The sequence below is a fragment of the Podarcis raffonei genome, chromosome 9 (genome assembly GCF_027172205.1).
Source record: "Podarcis raffonei isolate rPodRaf1 chromosome 9, rPodRaf1.pri, whole genome shotgun sequence".
Classification (NCBI taxonomy): Eukaryota; Metazoa; Chordata; class Lepidosauria; order Squamata; family Lacertidae; genus Podarcis; species Podarcis raffonei.
This window is the reverse complement of record NC_070610.1, coordinates 65815339-65835421: the sequence shown is the minus strand read 5'-3', so window position 1 is coordinate 65835421 and position 20083 is coordinate 65815339. Positions and strand designations below refer to the sequence as shown.

At 45.6% G+C, this 20083-nt stretch overlaps 1 protein-coding gene across 1 annotated transcript in view; it reads left to right on the top strand.

Annotated features, from left to right (window-relative positions):
- Positions 1-20083, top strand: part of PTPN13 (protein tyrosine phosphatase non-receptor type 13) — a 158436-nt gene that overhangs the window by 62882 nt on the left and 75471 nt on the right. The window contains exons 3-6 of the mRNA XM_053404141.1: positions 7027-7196; positions 9488-9553; positions 12857-13042; positions 15997-16090. Of these exons, the coding sequence (XP_053260116.1) occupies positions 7027-7196; positions 9488-9553; positions 12857-13042; positions 15997-16090 (516 nt within the window). The remainder of the gene's footprint in view (positions 1-7026; positions 7197-9487; positions 9554-12856; positions 13043-15996; positions 16091-20083) is intronic.

Genomic DNA, 20083 nt, shown 5'->3' with positions numbered 1-20083 from the left:
GGGTTGATTGTGGGTTCACAGTGCCCACAGGCTGCATGTCTGGCATTGTGGTGTGTGTTCCCCAGAAAGCAAAAAAGATGACTCTGTTAAGATATTACAAGCAGAGATTTTCGGAATCTGCCCACTGTTTCGTATGGGTGGCCACAGGTTATTTTAGCAGAGATATGCTTGTTGTTGTTGTTGTTTAGTCGTTTAGTCGTGTCTGACTCTTCGTGACCCCATGGACCAGAGCACGCCAGGCACTCCTGTCTTCCACTGCCTCCTGCAGTTTGGTCAGACTCATGTTCATAGCTTCGAGAACACTGTCCAACCATCTCGTCCTCTGTCGTCCCCTTCTCCTTGTGCCCTCCATCTTTCCCAACATCAGGGTCTTTTCCAGGGAGTCTTCTCTTCTCATGAGGTGGCCAAAGTATTGGAGCCTCAGCTTCAGGATCTGTCCTTCCAGTGAGCACTCAGGGCTGATTTCCTTCAGAATGGAGAGGTTTGGTCTTCTTGCAGTCCATGGGACTCTCAAGGGTCTCCTCCAGCATCATAATTCAAAAGCATCAATTCTTCGGCGATCAGCCTTCTTTATGGTCCAGCTCTCACTTCCATACATCACTACTGGGAAAACCAGAGCTTTAACTATACGGACCTTTGTTGGCAAGGTGATGTCTCTGCTTTTTAGTAACTGAGGTATGCTCAGTTACTGTTTAATTTTGTTTTCATCTGACCCTTCTTCTAGAAATTTTAAAGCACCCTCACAACAAACCTGCGAGGTAGGTTAGGTTAGGCTGAGAGCGATTGACGCTAATTCACCCAGTTCACTTTTTCTTTGGGTTGGGGCTGGCTGAGAAGCTTAAGCAAGAGCATACGGTCTCGCTGCTATGCTGTCATTGAGTTGACCCAGAGAGAGGCAAAGGGAATGGCTTTGCACCAGTAGCGTGATCAAAAAAATTCTGGCTTTTCTTGAATTGTGAAATGGTTGCCTTTTCATGGCACATGCAAACAGATTGCAAGAAATCATCTGTTTTTTGTTTTGTGCCATTGCCTTGTTTGCCGGAATAATGAGGCTGCATTGCCTTCGTAAATATACGCTTAAAAAAACCCAAACAAACAAACTTAGTTGTCTTCTGGCACTGCTTATTAAAACTCACAAGGCTTCTGTGAACAGGCTGCATAGCTCTAGAATTAGCTCACCGATCTGGTAGCTAATTGCTGAAAATGACACACAACTGACCAAGGACCATACAAAAACAAAAAGCAAAAATTCCAGTGGTCCTGGAAAGAAGATTAAAATTCCCTTTCGCTGGAAGAACTCCTGCATTTTGAGGGTGGGGAGAGCAGGGAGATTTAGCAGCAACAAGACTTTGGAGGAGAGAGTCACTTGAGAGCAACTGTGCAGAGAGACACAAACAGGAGTGACTTTGTGGGGGTGGGGAGGTATTTAAAAAAGCACAACTCAACTTAAAAATCACTTTATACATGGACACACTGCATCAAAGGACTTCTGAGTGGGAGGACCCAAATGGCAAACCACTTTGTTTTCCTCCCTTGTTGCTGCGGAGGATGCAACGGTACAAGGTATTTAGAAGGGGAACAACAGGAGGCTCTTGGGGCATATTATAAAGCAACTTCCTTTGTTTAATTGACATTTAGCTGAGTTAAGGAGTGCACAGCACTGTCCGCAGTCTTCGACAAGGGACAGAGCAGTGGGTGGTTTTGCCTAGACAAGATCTGGGGCAAGACTCAGTCCAGGGCGAGAGGCCAGGCAGTGTAGGAGGCGAAAGAAGACCAGGCAAGCCAGCGAGAGGAGGACCCAGGAGCATAGGCCATTGACATGGCTGCCTGCCAGCTATTCCTTTGTTAGGAATGCTTACTTGGCTGATATGAGCCGATTGTTGGGACATGGTCTCCTGATATCCGGAGATCTCTCTTCAGGGCTTTGAAAGAGAGCCACCCCCACCATGACCTAAGGAGAAGAATAGGATGGTGACTTAACGGGTCGCCAAAAAGAGGAAATGTGTTATCTGGAAAAAGGGCACAGATTTGCCTAAACATTGCATACGTGAAGTTCTGTGAATGGAGATGGACATTTAGAAATAATTGCTGTGATTTAAATAGGAATATACAATGCGTCTCGCCTTAATGAGGAGGTCTGTGACCAGGTCTGCTGTTTGGGTGATAACTGCTGGTGGGTAACCTCTAATGCCTTGCTCACTTGCTCCTACAGTTCTTTGACTTTAAACTAGACTAGGACTGAACAGCGTTTCCGTGCGCTGCTCTGGTTCGCCAGAAGCGGCTTGGTCATGCTGGCCACATGACCCGGAAGCTGTACGCCAGCTCCCTCGGCCTATAGAGCCAGATGAGCATGCAGCCCCAGAGTTGTCCACGCCTGGACCTAACGGTCAGGGGTCCCTTTACCTTAGGCCTGAACAGCCTTTCAAAGAGAGGTTCGTCCCCTGTAACAAATGACATATGGGACCGCTTAGGAAGGGGCAGGCGAAGAAAACATTACTTTGCATTTTTAAATTGGGCAGAAAGGCAGAGGGAGAGCGGAGGGTTAGTTGAAGGTCCCTTGAGGGTTCTCAGAGCCTCACTTTGACTGCCCAGGATGGGTTAAAAAAAACCAACAACACCATGCACAAATAAATAAAGCAATAAATCTAAGGGCTTGTTCACACTTACTTTTCCTCTGTGCTTGCTGACCCTGGAATTTATCCCTTTCCCCGAGGAAGTGAGAAATCATGCAAGAATATCTAGGCTGCAGAGGATGGGCTGCAAAGGTGGAATGTGTAGCTGCCACAACAGGGGTACTGAATTAATTGTTCATAGAGAATGCCCAGCCAGGTTTGGTAAAGGAGAGGGTTGTAGCTCCATGGATAGAGCTTTGATGCACAGGGTCCCTGGTCCAAATCCTGGGATCTGCAGGTAGTGCTGGGGGAAAACCTTATCTGAAATGCTGACGAGCCTCTGCTAGCCAATAACATGCTCCAGGGGTCTGAATTTGTAAAAAGTGGCTTTCTGTGTTCGTAAAATCCTTAGCACAAAGCCAGGCAGGTCAGTAGCCAAGAAAGGTTTCTTGACCATTTTACCTACAGCCACTTCCTGATTCATTTTGCAGGGCCGGTGGAGGGCTGGTCCCGGTCAGAGCAGGGCACATTTAGAACCACAGCGAGAGAAATGCAGTTTGGTCCATGCGTTCTGGAGTATTATCGTCAGGTGTGCCCAGAAGGGGTGTGAGAGAGATAAGAAGCCAAAGATGGGTTGCATAGAAAGAGACAGGGCTGTTTCCATAGAGCGTCTATCTTAGCGTCTATCAAGAAAGTGGTTGAGAATTGCATGTTTCTGTGCTTCCCCATACCTGAAGCGGAATGTGGTGCAGCTGTCTACATAAGTTGATGAGCACCTGACACATTTGATTGATGCCACACATCAAAATCTTCCTGTACGTGAAAAAGTAGCACGCTATGTCTAGTGGCTCTAGCCTAGTCTTCTCCCTGGTGAAGTTCACTTTCTGCTTTCAGGGAGGCCTGTACCACTTACTGTTTTCTGAATGTTGGAACTGTCTCTTTTGTGACTATCCGTGCATTCTCTCTTGGAGTCTGTGAGTGAACAAGGGAGAAGGAGTTAGTTTTCATACTTGATTTTCTACCTCCCCACTCACATTTTCGCAGTTATGTTCCTTTTGTACTTGCTTCTCAAGAAATTTGGCAAGCAGTTGCATTTGTCTGCATATTTGGCTATTTCAGTTTGGCAAATTTAGCAGGCTACCCCAGAAGAAGAAGAAAAACCCATCTTCTTATTTTCTTTTTGCCGTGGTTGGATTCAGATTAAAGTCTATTCTGCAGCTCTAGTTTGATCTTCAAGATGTTGCCTTCCAATATTTCTTTTCAAGCATTGGCCTTGTGTACCTTTTCTTCTGGGCCAGCTTTCTGTGACCTCGTGCCCTTCAAATGTTTTTGGGCAGCAACCCTCATCAGCCCCAGCCAGTGTTGCGGTCATGGAGTTGTAGTAAAAAAAAAAATCTCTATTGAAACTCTAGTTGTAAAGACTGCCTGATGGAAGTGTGGACCTTCACCCTGTCATTGCAGTCCTATAGTATGTTTTGAGAAATTGCACACTCAAAATACAGTTGTACCTTAGATCCTGAACTCCCTGGAACTCAGGACGTTTTGGCTCCCGAACGCTGCAAACCCATAAGAGATTGTTCTGGTTTGTTCTTTTGGAATCTGAATGTCTGACGAGGCTTCCACGGCTTTTGATTGGCTGCAAGAGCTTCCTGCAGCCGATCAGAAGCCGTGGTTTGGTTTTCGAACATTTTGGAAGTTGAACGGAATTCCGGAACGGATTCTGTTCGACTTCCAAGGTATGACTGTACGGGGGAGAAAACATTAGTTCATCTCTTAAAGGTGATGTTGGATCCCACTGCACCAAATATGAAAATATTTCCTGTCTTCATAGTGGTGCAAAAGGAGGGGTGCAGACTGTTAGCAAATTCACTTAAATGGTGCAGATGGAGATTCTGATAACACTTTACTGATGAATTTCAAAACTTCTGATTTAAAAAGAAAAAATCGTATCTGGGCAGAGCCAGGAGGTGGAGGCTGGCAGATTCTCAAGATTACAAAAAATACCGTATTTTTCGTCCTATAGGGCGCACTGGCCCATAGGACGCACCTAGCTTTTTGGGGGGGAAATTAAAAAAATATATATTTCCCCCCACCAGCCGCCGGGCTGGGGCGGGGGAAGCCCAAGCTTCCCCCGACCCCAGCCCCCAGAACAGGCTGCCGCCCACAAGCCTTGCGAGCCCGGCGGGACCTCCTGCTGGGTGCACAAGGCTTGCGGACATCTGCCTGAAGCACGGGGCGTGCTCCGCCGGGCTCCCAAGGCTTGCAGATAGCTTCCTGAAGCCTGGAGAGCTAGAGGGGTCGGTGCGCACCGACGCCTCTCGCTCTCCAGCCTTCAGCGAAAGCCTGCATTCGCCCCATAGGACGCACACACATTTCCCCTTCATTTTTGGAGGGGGAAAAGTGCGTCCTATAGGGCGAAAAATACGGTACTTTCCAATGGCTAAGGTTCGATACCGGCATGTGAAATGTCGTGAGCTTGCTTTTTAGCCCAAAAGTAAAGAAGCTGTGCAGGAAACTGACTGGGAGAGCAACCCCTTCCCTGTAGCTTCTATAGCCAGTTGTCAAGTTGCTCTACAACCGCCCAACCTGACTATTCCAGATCAACAATGGGGCCCCTCTAGACATCTTTTTCTTATTGTGCATTTATGATAAGTTGTGCTTGGGATGATGCTACTACTGGGGCGGTTATATGCTCATGTGCTCTTGTCACTGAGCTTAGCCCTTCTCAGTATTGGTTATTTCTGATGGAAGAATGATACTCCTAAATGCATTTTTTTTTTCCTACAGCATGCAATGATCCTCTTCCGAGTTACAAGTTTTGGGGAGCTATGATTGACCACTCTGTGTGCAATCTACCACTTGGGCTTATACATGTCCTCTTCTCCTGTCATCTTATATAATAGCGTTAACTCACAGTTTCTAAAAGTGGATGAAGATGGTATAAAAATGTCCCACTCCCTCCCAAGAGTGGACAAGACGATTTCCCCCCCCAGAGGTGTTGGGTCCTTTAAGACAAGAAGTAACCTCCGCAATAACTAAAAAACACCGCCTACTGGCGTGGCTGACAGTTTGGTCAAGTTCTCTACAGAGAAGTTTATTGTTACAAGGCTTGCCATTTCTGGGGGTAGAAGGTTTCCTCTCTTAATAGGTCAAGTGTAGGCTGAATCATCTCAGAGTTTGCTTTTCTTCATGGCAACATTATTCAGGGAGCATGAATGGAAGTTCTTGTGAAGAGTGCAGCACTTTGCCTTCGCCACACAGATTCCCACCAGTACACCAATTAGGTTCTAAGTTTTGCCTTTAAGAATTACTCCGGACAGGCACCGTTGCAGTAATTTCTAGTTGACGGATTAGTTTTTCAAGCCGAAAAAGGAAACCTGAGGGAGGAAAGGTATTCCAATTTGGAGCGTTCCGCTCTGGCCTTGATGTTTTCTGAGTAATTGCGCACGCAAAATGACAGGGAAAGAAACATTAGTTCATCTATTCAAGGTGGCGTTGGGTCCCACTGTACAAAATACAGCGTATGAAAATATTTCCTGCCTTCATAAGGTTGGGGAAGGAGGGGTGCGGACTGCTAGCAAAGTCACTCAAAAAATGCAGATAAAAAGAAATCCTATTTTGGGGCAACTGAATCTTGAATAAGGTAGCAAACTCCTTTGTGTAACTGGAGAGCAGCAAAAACCAGGAGCAGAAGGAAAGATGTTAAAACTGTAGGACAAGGATGAGTAGCTGTTGAGCCTGAACCATAGCCATTTGATAAGTGCAAGGGTGTGCAGCTGTCAGTCACCTGACATTGCAGTGACACCAGCTGACCTGTTTTTGCCTCTGCTGTTTACCTGCCATGCAGGTAAAGGCTCAGCCTAATAACATAAGATGAGCCCTGTTAGACCAGCCCAATGACCTGTCTATTCCAGCATCCTTTCCTCACAGTGGTCAACTGGATGCTTGTGGCCAACCAAAACCTGGGAGCGCTCACAGCACTGGAAGTTCTCCAAAGGGAGTTGCAAGCAAGGTGGAGCACAGCAGCACTTTGCACGCCCCAATGATCAGCTGATTGGCAGTGCATACTGAGGCTCACTTCACAGTGCTTTGCAAGCCCTGGCAATCAGCTGGTCATTGTTGCTTTCAAAATGTTGTTCACTGGGGCTTTGCAGCTGATATTTGAGTGCCTGCAAACCCCCTTTGAGCCCAGCTGCATCTTACCTGCCCCGGCATCAGGGACAGGGCTGATGGGTGTGGCTTAGCCAAAATGACCTTGCGGGCCAAATAAGGAGGCTAATTAGAGGCACTAATTAGGTCTGTGCGCCAGAGGTGCCTTGGGACAAGAATGGTAATTAAATGCATGCATGAAAAGTCCTTTTTTAATACATGTCTGCTATCTTAATTCACACTGGTTCCCTCCTTCCACCTACAGCTGATCCCACTGCTTTGGGATTCATCATTTCCCCGTGGTCTCTCTTGCTTCTTCCATCCGGCAGTGTATCCTTCACAGATGAAAATGTTTCCAGCCAAGACCTGCGAGCATTCACGGCACCAGAAGTCCTCCAGAATCAATCGCTGTCATCTCTTTCTGATGTCGAAAAGGTACTGCGATCAGATCTCTCTTCTGTAGTGTTTCCTTTTAATGGTGTTTCGTTGGTGGTATGTTACTTTTATTTATTCACTGATAGCCACCCTTTCCTCCAGACTGGAGGAAGGATGGGATATGAAAGTATACACGAAACAGGTGCATGGTGGGTAGATTAGAACATGGGTCAGCAAACTAAGGTCCGCGGGCCGGATCAGGCCCAATTGCCTTCTAAATCCGGCCCACGGATGGTCCAGGATTCGCTGTGTGGATTGCCAGTGCGCATGTTCTTTCCCTCTCCCTCACAGGGTGGCAGCAGCGCCTCCTCCCTCCCTCCTCCTGGCTTCTCCCTGCCCTGCCTAGAGGATGAAGGGGGCTGGGCTTTGTTGCTACCAGCCTCTCTCCAGAGCCCTTTCGCATGCCATTCATCATCCCGCCGCTGCCAGCCCCTGCCGCTCGCAAGACACAGGAGCCACGGTTGGCTGAGTGCCCCCCTCGAGCGGCGCCATTTAAAGCAGCCCCTCTCCGGAGCCCTTTCGCGCGCCACTCATCGTTCCTCCACCGCCGTTCATTCGTTTTTTCAAAATATAGTCCACGACCAGAAAATCAAGTGATTTAAAGGATATTGACTTAGCTGGTGCATAGTAGCCAAATCATGGTTTAAACATCACAACTGTAACTCAGGCTTACATGCTTTCTCCCTGTTCTTTCCTTCCCTCTCCCACTTCCTGCTTTGAGCAAACCACAGTTGGTCATTATGTACAAACTATGGTGTATGTGAGCCATATTGTGATCAAATTAGAATTCGACACCATGTCTTGAATTGGGTTTCTGCTTCTTGTTTTGAAGCCAAACCATAGTTTGCATGAACCATACTGGACATACTGAGAAACTAGGGTTTGCTCAACCCAGGAAGGTACAGTATAAGGTGGATGCGGGTGGCGCTGTGGTCTAAACCACAGAGCCTAGGAATTGCCGATCTGAAGGTCAGCAGTTCGGATTCCCACGACGGGGTGAGTTCCCGTTGTTCTGTCCCAGCTCCTGCTAACCTAGCAGTTTGAAAGCATGTCATAGTGCAAGTAGATAAATAGGTACCGCTCTGGCGGGAAGGTAAACAGCGTTTCCGTGCGCTGCTCTGGTTCGCCAGAAGCAGCTTAGTCATGCTGGCCACATGACGTAGAAAAAACTGTCTGCAGACAAACGTCAGCTCCCTCAGCCAGTAAGGCGAGATGAGCGCCGCAACCCCAGAGTCGTCCATGACTGGACCGAATGGTCAGGGGTCCTTTCCCTTTACCTAAGAGGGAGGATGGTGGGACTGTGCAAGCCTGAGGCATGTTAATGATGAGCAAACCATGATTTGTTCATTTTGTGTTAACAGAGTCATTATCTGAGGACAAGTAACTAAGCAAATCAGTTTTGTGTCTTCAATTTATTTGCCTCTTAATTTTTCCCTCAGTTGGGAGTAAAAAAAAGATTCAGGTCAATAACAGAGCATGAAAAAATAATCTTTTAAAGCACATATTATTATTTTAATTAGAAAGCAAGTCCATCTCATAATACTGTGCTGCTAAGCACACTGTGTCTTCTAATTACTTCTGGCTTTCAATATTTTGCTTTGTTTCGACTATAGTTCATCAAGAGAGCTTCTGAGTGGGAATCTGTTTTTATTTTCAGCTCCTGTTCCTGAAATCTGAGCATGTTCCACAAAAAGTGCTACAAGCCAAAGCAAATTCCCATTTATGATGACCTCCTGAAATACAATGACAGGGTTGCATGAGCCTCTGGGTTATGACTTCATTCCTAAACCAAAGAAATGATGTACTCGGTGATAAATTTCTGGCAGGCTGCTGGACAGACAAAAGAATGCCTTGTTGGTCACTTGCTAAATTCAAACTAAAAAACAAACAAACCCACAACTGCATTAACTCTATTGTTGCCAGGAATACTCTGCTTTGTAGCTCATTTGAGGGATGTGCAGATTTTGAAATCCGCTCCTGCCTTGTAAAAAAGAGAGCCAGACATGTTTTAGGAAAAACATCTCTAAGAAATGAGTTGTTAGTTCTGTGTGCTCAGACTGAAGAGTTTTATATATTACTGCCAATTCTCATAAGAAATCACTTTCTGCAGCAGCTGTTTCACATAAAATGCATCTCATGTGGTTATAAGACATCTTGGGGTTTTTCTCAAGTGTCTTGCAAGACTCCATCTTGTATTAACTCCCTCCTTTCTCTTTTTCCCCTGCACATTGCAGGCATAATTAGATGTCTTTGCTACACCATTAATTCCACACATGTCTCTTGTGTTGCAGATCCACATCTATTCTCTCGGAATGACACTTTATTGGGGAGCTGACTATGATGTCCCGCAAAGCCAGGTGAGTAGTGAAGGGATGTTATCGGGGGCATAATAATATGTTACCAGGCAACTTCTATTTGCTTTTCTTGCCGCAAAGTGGCATTGGGAGGAGGCAAACGGCTGGGGAGAAGTAGGAAGCGGAAGGTCGAATGCCTAACCTTTCCTCCATCCCAGCATGTCATGACCACAGATGGGAGGAACTGGTGCCAAATGGGAAGAGTATTACTTTTCTTACTTACGCTACTGCCAATGAACAAACAGTGTAAAATAATAGTCATAGTGTGCAGTGCTAGACAGGGCATGTCATCAGAAGATAACCACCCACTTTGAAAGCCTGAAAGTGAAATACAAAACTCAATGCCTTTGGTAGCTGGGAAGTCATCCTATCAACCGAGGGTGTACACCCTTGAGTGTGGGTTTCCAACAGAATATACAAGATGATCAACTAGTAATACAGGAAAAAATGTAAGCAGTTTCCAGCTGTTTGGGTGTTGTCCACTAATTACAAGACTAGGCTGGTTCCAGCTGTCCAGTCAGTTTGCTTCCTTCCTTCTGACTCCCTTCGTATCATGTTTCTGTGTTACGGCCAAGTAGATCCAGACATACTTAGGTCCAGGTTCACACATTTGCACGCATTTCTGGTTATCTGTAGTGCCAAGTGATATCTTCCATGTGAAAACGAACCAGTTACTTCCTATTACCTGAAGCCAGCTGGAATGCTGCACTTTGCAGAGGCAGTTCTGTTGACTTGCAGCTGAATGGCAGGCAGTGGTAAAATATGTCTGTGAGAACCTGCCTGTTGCTGTTCTTCAGGACAGATGTAGCAACAGTGTTTGGGTCAAGGGAAGAGCCATAGCTCAGAGGCAGACCACATGTTTTGTTCAGAGTCCCAAGGATCTCCAGTTAAAGGGGTCAAGTAACAGTTGTTAGATGGAGTTGTTGTTTTTTATTGAATTTATATACCGCCCTATACCTGGAGGTCTCAGGGCAGTTCACAGAATAAAGTCAAAGTATAAAACCACAATATACATAATCAAAATAAAAACAACAACCCAATCACCCCCAATCCCACCCCACATTTTAAAAGGGCATAGGTTGTCAATCAAATCAACCAAAGGCCTGGTTAAAAAGGAACTTTTTTTACCTGGCACCTAAAGGCGTATAATGAAGGTTCCAGGCAAACATTCCTGGGGGAAGCGTTCCACAGACAGGGAGCCACCGCAGAGAAGTCCCCGTTCTCATGTTGCCACCCTCCAGACCTCTTGAGGAGGAGGCACACAAAGAAGGGCCTCAGAAGAGGGTCTGGGTAGGTTCATATGGAAAGAGGCAATCCTTGAGATATTGCAGTCCTGAGCTGCTTTAAGACTTTATAGGTCAAAACCAGCACTTTAAATTGGGCCTGGAAACTAATTGGTAGCCAGTGCAGTCATACTAAGATCGGTGTAATATGCTTAAATTGTCTTGCTCCGGGGAGCAACCTGGCCACTGAATTCTGCACTAGCTGAAGTTTCCAAACCGTCTTCAGAGGCAGCCCTATGTATAACGCATTGCAGTAATCTAACCTTGAGGTTACCAGAGCAAAGACAGCAGTAGTTAGGCTATCCCTGTCCTGATAGGGTTTTAACTGGGCCACCGAGGCCACCTGAGCCTCAAGCGACAGCAAAGGATCCAGGACTACCCCCAAGCTACGAATCTGCACCTTCAGAGGAAGTGTAACCCCATCAAGAGCAGGCAATCTCCCACCCATCTGGTCTAGGGAACCACCCACTAACAGTGCCTCAGTCTTATCAGGATTGAGTTTCAGTTTGTTGGCTCTCATCCAGTCCATTACTGAGGCAAGGCAAGGGTCCAGCACTTCCACTGCCTCATCTGTAGATGTAAAGGAGAAATAGAGCTGAGTGTCATCAGCATACTGCTGACAACATACTCCAAACCTCCAGATAATGCCACCCAGTGATTTCATGTAGATGTTAAACAACATGGGGGATAGGATTGAGCCCTGCGGAACCCCACATTGAAGGTTCCATGGCGCTGAAAAGCATTCCCCAAGCAACACCTTCTGGGACTGACCATCCAAGTAGGACTGGAGCCACCACAAAGCGGTGCCACCCACCCCTAGTTCAGACAGTTGCTCCAGAAGGATACCATGGTCAATGGTATCGAAAGCCACTGAGAGGTCGAGAAGAATTAACAGGGACATGTTTCCCTTATCTGTCTCTTGACAGAGATCATCATACAGGGCGACCAAAGCAGTTTCTGTGCCAAAACTGGGCCTAAACCACAACTGAAATGGATCCAGAAAATCAGTTTCTTCCAAAAATGCCTGGATCTGGTCTGTTAGGTTCCATCTGAGACCTTGGATAGCTGTTGTCAGACAGCACAGACAATACCGGCCTATGTGGACAAATAGAAGGGCAACTTCATATTTTATAACTTATCAAGAGTCCTCATCTCCACTTTGCCTATAATCACCCCATCTTATTTTAACCATACAGTTGTGGACTTATTTAAACCCTGGAGGTGTGAACTACTAGTTCCTGTTTTACCAAAAATGTTTTCCTAGCAATATAATACGACTGCATCGTATTTCCATGACTTGCCTCCATGTACATTTGTGCAATCATTCTTATAGGCCTTAAGATTGCAGTAGTTTTGTTTTGTTTGTGCTTTAACCATTTACATTGTGCTTTTATCCTGTATTTTTATCTTGCAAACCATCCTGAGATGAAGCACTCTATATAAAATTAATAAACAATAATAGTCTGCTGCATCTCTGGGTAAGGCTGGGAAAGACCCTGACTGAAACATTGGGAGAGCCACTGCCTGTCAACTGTGGACTGAGAGTCAGGTCACTATAAGGCAGCTCCCTTAACTTGATATTGGCATGATCTATTAAGAGGGACGCGGGTGGCACTGTGGGTTAAACCACAGAGCCTAGGACTTGCCGATCAGAAGGTCGGCGGTTCGATTCCCCATGACGGGGTGAACTCCCATTGCTCGGTCCCTGCTCCTGCCAACCTAGCAGTTCGAAAGCACGTCCAAGTGCAAGTAGATAAATAGGTACCGCTCTGGCAAGAAGGTAAACGGTGTTTCCGTGCGCTGCTCTGGTTTGCCAGAAGCGGCTTAGTCATGCTGGCCACATGACCCGGAAGCTGTATGCCGGCTCCCTCAGCCAATAAAGCGAGATGAGCGCCGCAACCCCAGAGTCGGTCACGACTGGACCTAATGGTCAGGGGTCCCTTTACCTTTATTAAGAGAGAATGAAAACGAGGAGGAGGCAGGTGCTAACCAGGTTTTTCTGCTCTTTTCTTTTCACCACCAGCCCATTAAACTTGGGGATCACTTGAACAGCATACTGCTTAGCATGTGCGAAGACCTTGTTTACGCCCGTGTCTCTGTGCGGACGGTTCTGGACGCTTGCAGTGCTCACATCCGGAACAGCAGCTGTGCCCCTTCCTTCTCATATGTGAAACAGTTGGTGAAACTGGTTCTGGGGAGTTTGTCTGGGGTAAGTGTTTACGAGCATGTTGAGCAACCGTTGAAAGTTGGCAGAGCTACTGTGAAGTCACCTTCCCAGCCTCCCTTAAAGAAACATCCAACAGAGTTTTCAACACAGATTTCAGAGCAGGATCTCAGAGGGCTCGTGAGAGATTTGCAAGGGAGAGATTTGCAAGAGAGCACACACACACATACACACACGTTGCTTTGAAAACCATTCCCTTTTTCCGGGAGTACTTACTGAAGGGGTAGAATCTAACCCAAAGTAGGGGAGACTTGCTAGACACAGGAAAGGTATTGAAGACCTGCCTTTAAGATGTGGTTGGGATTGTCTAGAATGGGATCATGGGATTTGTAGTTCTTCCTCCTTCCTTGGTTTAACGACATAAGACTATAGATCCCATGCTCCACAGCCGTCATTACTTGCTGAGGAACATGTTACTGTAAGCTTCAGTGCCATCTTCAGTGCCCCATGTAATGTGCAAATCCTCCTGTTACAAAAACACAGAAATACAACCCTTCTTCTATGTCCCCTTGGCAAAAACTGTGATCCATACTTGAAGGAGACGGTTTTCTCTGCTCTCAGGCCCTCACTTGAGGGGGAGATGATGGGGATGGAAAGCACCCCTGTGTAACGTCTAGGGATCAGTGAGTCTGTCAGCTTTGGTTTCCCTGCTTTTTCCCCCCAGTCTTATGCTCAGTTCTCCATATTTCCACATCAGTTTGCATTATTAAAAAAAAAAGTCCACGTTCATCAAAGTTTAAGTACAAATTTCTCCCCCTATGTATATGTTTGTATTCCTAATATATACATTTTTTCAAAGCAACTTCCCCTAATATAAAGGATTTTTAATGTTATTTTCACAAATATATGCATTGTTATGCACACTCTAACCCAGCACATACATTTTTGTACACATTAGTTGGCTGGGAAGTTTGGAGAATTTCAAAAGATGGCTGTGTTTTGGTTCTCATATCATTTCAGGAAGTGCTGATCAGATAGGTTTGCCTTTAAATGCGAACTGCATTAAATTTCTCCTCATCTCATGTCACCTGTACATAGGTTAGCATCCTCCAAGAGTTTGACGGTGAAGCTCTGAAGTGGGAGCCCCCTGCCTTCACACACTTGGGGTCCCCTCTTTCTCACTCCCCCTCAAGTACTTCCCTCAGACTTTTCCTTTCAGCTGGCTGGGAGCCAACAGATATTCTAGACTTTCCCCAGAATGGTCATGTTTGCTTTCCTTGGAACTTCCCAGGTTTGCCTTCAGATGAGCACGCTCCGAATTTTCAGCTGCTCATTTTAATCAGCTGAAGTCACAGCTGCGACAGGGTGTCTAAGGAGGAAGATCTTTTCCCTTAAATTGAGATGGCCTTTAAGTTACTTTTTCTGCACACCTACTCAGCTTAGTTCCAGCCCTGAAGAAAGTCGAGTTGACCCTGAAAAGTACCTCATGACTACGCACAACCTGGCAGGCTGAGGATATGGATATCCCTGACAGATTAATGATGCCAAACTACATTAGCCTATATCCTCCTTTGTATGTCTAAATTCTGTCCAGTAAGTCAATTCATTCATCAGATCTCATAGGCCTGTTATTACTGTGTAACAATGCCTCAGATTTATGCTGGCAAAACTCGCCAAAGATAAACGAGGATAAAATTTGGCCTGCAGCATCTTGCCTTTTTAAATTATGCTGGAGACATGCTGCTGATAGGATCAAATAATTGCACTGCTTACTGTTCTGTTTGTTTAAATTCGGGAGTGACAGACTCGCAAGTGCAGTCAGGGCTCAAACCATGTAGCAAGGAGACATTTAGGGATGTGCGATGTGTGTCATGCAGAATGTTGACAAAAGCTGTGAGTCAACGCAAGATGCAGCTTCCGCAATGCTAGCCCTCTCCTTGGCTCCTGACCAGCACTTCTCGATTTCTGTTGACCAAATAATTACAAGGCGCAAAGGGCTGTGTGTTTTGCCCTGATTACCAGCTTTCCCTGCTTGTTCAGCAGCCTCAGGCCTGCAAGGTCAATTGCAATCTGGTGATTTCTCCTGTGATATTAAGAACACGGGAAGCCAGCTTACACCGAGTCAAGCCATTGGTCCATTTAGCTCAGTGTTGTCAACACGGATTGGCAGTGGCTTTCTCAGGTTTCAGACAAAGGAGGCCTTTCCCGACCCTGCCTGGAGATGTCAGGAATTGAACCTAGAACCAAGAAATCTCTTTATATTAAGGTCAATGACCAGTACTCCGAAAGAAACTTTGTAAAATATATGCCAAAACAAAGAACCATAGCAATAAAATGTCTAATGACTGCCTCGTGCTATAGAACGCTAGGGATATGAAACTGAATTGTCCGTTTGCTAAAATGAGTCTTTGAAGAGTTTTACATGCAAGTGGCACAATAGAGAGCTGGACCATAAAGAAGGCTGATCGCTGAAGAATTGATGCTTTTGAATTATGGTGCTGGAGGAGACTCTTGAGAGTCCCATGGACTGCAAGAAGATCAAACCTATCCATTCTGAAGGAAATCAGCCCTGAGTGCTCACTGGAAGGACAGATCCTGAAGCTGAGGCTCCAATACTTTGGCCACCTCATGAGAAGAGAAGATGCCCTAGAAAAGACCCTGATGTTGGGAAAGATTAAGGGCACAAGGAGAAGGGGACAACAGAGGACGAGATGGTTGGACAATGTTCTTGAAGCTACCAGCATGAGTTTGACCAAACTGTGGGAGGCAGTGGAAGACACGAGTGCCTGGCGTGCTCTGGTCCATGGGGTCACGAAAAGTCGGACACGACTAAACAACAACAACAACAACACAATATTCAACCACCCTAGAAGAGCTGGCTGAGTTCTGATCTGAAAGGAGCATGGAAGCATATAATGCATAAAATGCTGCAAATGGTTTGAAATAATGTGTATGGTTTTTTCAGATCTGCTTGATTGCTTCTTCTTTTTTCTAAACAGGTGGATCAACTTCCCTACACTGGGGACAGAAAGGTGCAGACTGACAGGAGCCAGGCCATCCGGGAGAGGCTGAGAGGGAAAGGACTTCCCACAGGTGAGTGTTTAGCAATGAAGGGAGTGTTAATGTTGGGGAAATGCAGAGTGCTTTTTAATCTGCCTTGCAGACAAGTACAACGAAGGAAGCAGAGCTGCTCTTGGTGCTGTGACCAGCTTGACAGGTTTTTGCCCCTGAAAGCAGATTGCTCACCTCACACCTAGATGCCACAGTTTAAGTGGCACACTGGTGATGTGACAAAAATCTGAGCGCATGGTGGCACCTTTGAGGGAAAACCTGAACATGTATCCAAAGTACAAGGGGCGGCAGGGAGGGAGAAAGTTCCGTGGCGCAACTGTAAATCCTTGCACTGATGGAACGAGCGCAATTGAAAACTGTCCCGTAGTTCTGGAGTTGGGGAGAAGCGATTGCATGGCTACTTCAGTACAAGACATGTTCACACATTTTTTTTGGTCAGGGAAGCATCTTGAAGCCAAACTAGATGCAGTGCTAATGTCATGAGTGCAACTAGCATGTCTCGATTATAAAGAGTAAAAAAGCCAATCAGGATAGGAGCTTCAGCGGAGAAGGTAGCTTTCCCCTCCACAATCCAATTAAGACTCCCCTGGAGCTAATAGCAGCTCAGAGTGGGGCGGGAGGGGGCTCGGCTGAATTGTGTTGTGAGAGGAAAGGTGGGGGAGGGGAATCTCCCCCCATGCACATGTGTGGACTCGTGCTCACACATACACACTTGTGGTGGCTAATTTGTAATAGAGAAACATGTGCCACATCTGGTTTGATTCTCAGTTCAATAAGAGTCCTAGTATTTCACATGCTACAATTCCCATCATCCCTGACCACTGGTCCTGTTAGCTAGGGATCATGGGAGTTGTAGGCCAAAACATCTGGAGGGCCGAAGTTTGCCTATGCCTGCTCCATACCATATCCTCAGATGGGGGGAAAATAAGACCTCCGGGTCTGTACCGCATAGGCCACTCTACAGTTCTTTGGGAAAGGAAGGCATAGAAATGTTATACATAAAAGAATAGATTAATGTGAATGCAGTTATCTCCCATAAATACACACTTCCCTTCTCCTTAATACACCTGCCATGCTGCAGCCTGGAATAGACTCCCCCACTTCTTCTCATGATGGTGACCAGATGTAGAATCATATGGGCGCCCCACACTTTAAGCTGAGTCATGAGACTCTTAATCTCAGGTCCATGAGTCCCGAGTCCTACATTGGGCAAAAAATTCCCACATTGCAGGGGAGTTGGGCTACAGTTCTATAATTCTGTGAGACTTGTCCCTAGCAAATAGCTCCTGGAAAGGCCTGAAAGCTCAAAGCTAGTCAGGAGTAAACACAACCCACATTTGGGCTTTTGAGTTTGTGAGACTCATAATTCAGTATCCTAAGACGGCAGAATCTGATCCTCACCTTGCCCAGTCTGGCCTAGCGTAAGCTAGGTCTTGTGAAGGCCCTGTTTGGGGTGTGTGCCTGTGTGTTTCCTTTTCTTCCACCCTGAACTAAATCCACATTGTTAATTCCCTCCTCTTACTTTATGTGCCATCTATCTTCAGTGTTTAACAAGTATTTCAGGGCACTTCTCCCCTGTGAAGATTGAGCATCCAATAAAAAGCAGGATCTATTTGGCTGTTCTGGTGGGGTAATGCTTGTAACCATGAGATGAATAGTGAGTGGTTTATATGCTAGCTGCAAATTTCTTAGACTGCTACTCAATATGAAAATATATACACCACCCCCCACTTTTCTTCCAGAGTGAAGCGATGCTAAAATATTTATCTAATTCTTTATGGTGAATTCCTTAACAATGGGACCCATGTGTCTAAACAGCAGAATTTGTACCAGGGTGTCACTATTAAAGTAGAGCAATAGTTACAATTACTTTTAATAATGTACACAGAACTTAATAATTTAATTCCTCTGCTGTTTAGTGAAAATCTTATGAGGGACTCCATAAATAAGCCCCTTCAGAGTATAATCCCAAAAACTTGGCATCTTATTCTGGGGGGGTGGGGGGGAGTGTGGACCCACAAGGAATTGTGGAAAGGAAGAGATGAAAGTGGGAAAAGGTTATGTTCCAATTCCACTTCTGCTTTTCCCCGTTCCCACCCTCCACCCCACATTCAACCAACCCCATTTAATCCTCCCTCTCCTGTATCTCTACTATGTGCCCGCTTAGCCTCTTTTGACAGTCCTGCCTTCTACCATCCAAAACACCTCCCCACTCTCACCATCTCCCCTCCTTTTCTCTTGGAAGGAACTGGTGAGAAGCAAAAGAGGGATGGAATATTTCAAAGGACCCTAGACTGTGCAACTGACTACCTAAGTGAAATGAGGCTGGTACTATAGTGATGCACTTTTGGCAGCAGCTGAAAACAGTTTCTGTTTCAGCATAGAGCACTCTCTTCCTCCTGGGCAGTAGGTGGCTGGTACGAGTGGAGTGGTGCTCTGAAGAGAGCAGCTGGAAAGACCTATGGACAACTAGATCTAGAAGAGAACTTCAGAAACTGAAGCCAAAACCAGAATTAAGAGGAGACTGGCTGACAGTATTAAAAGCAGCTGCTGTAAACTGCAGACTCAGAGCCTTGATGTTTTTTGTTAAGAGAATATCGTTAGCAGCTTATCGTTGAGAGCAGTCAAGATAATGAGGGAAGCTGGATTCAAAGCCACAACTGCGGTGAATGAGGAGTAAGGTTTTCTGCAGGGAGAGAAAGAGAGTAAATGTTAAAGACATTTGGCAGAAAATATAAATTAAGAGAAATTGGATGGTGATGATTAGGCATGGCAGAGAAGATGGATCAAGAGAGCACTTTTGATAAGAAATCAGGAGTTGACAGACAAAACAATCTCATGTCAAGGAAGTAAAAAGTCCCAAGAGCATCAGAAGAGAGAGGGATTAGACTTGCTCAAGTGTAAATCCATTAACATCAGTGTGACTACTTTGAAACTGGTCTGAGGTTTAAGGCCATGGCTTGCTGGCAGTGCGATTGCATCAGCGATGACAATTGATTGAGCATTATATAACTGCGTATGCTGTTGATGTACTTTATCTTTGACAGTTTGGGGATAGAGGCTATATTTATCTCTTGGACTGAATCTAGTCCCGTCCTTCTAATGCACCCTTTGACCTTTTTCTTTTTGTTTCCATGTGGAAACAAGATGTATTTTCCTGCTGCTCACAACACAAAACTTCCATCGAAGTTTCCATCTCCGTGAGCCATTGGCAATAATCAGGAGGCTGTCCCAGAATAAAGTTCAAGAATGTTTGGTGGTTTGTGGTAGTGCTTAACTGAATTTTTAAAAAAAACTGAATCTACCACTGACTGGTCTCTGTGGTCACTTTGTGAGTTACATGGGCAGGATTTTATAGGGAAGTTGCATTTTTTATTTCATGACAGGAAAAGACAATGAGCTAAAGTTGAAACAACCGAAGTTTCCCTGTATTGCCATCAGGAATTTATTATGTCTGTATGTGTTGTGTCTTTGAGAAGCAACTGAAACTTAGGATTTCTCATGGGAGAAGCATATGGATTCCTCGGGGGGGGGGGGAATAAGAGATAACAATACAATTTTCGTTGTGGCATATTCGAGGCAATTTCTGAGAGAGCACACCTGTTTCTGGTATTCAGAAAATGGCAACTAATCTTACCTTATCTATGCAACCAAAGTGTCCATCATACTGCATGAGCCCCTGTGGGGTACATTGCACCATAGTTGTGTTGTTTTTTAAGCAGACATACATTTCATGCTAATACCTGTAGAATTCCTGGAGGTGGGTAGCTGGGCTGCTAAGTCCCAGTTTTAATAGCAGAGGACAGATTTATAGCACAGTTCTAACCATGTCTACTCTGATGTAAGTCCTATTGAATTCAGCGGAGTTTACTCCCAGGTAAATAGGCTTAGGATTGCAGCCCCTGACAGTGCCGTTAAGTGGAAGTCTTTGCCATTCACTCCTGTAGAGAACTGTAACTATCAAGGCAGAGGTTAACTTTTGCTCCCTGTTCACTACTGCTCCATCGTCTTGAG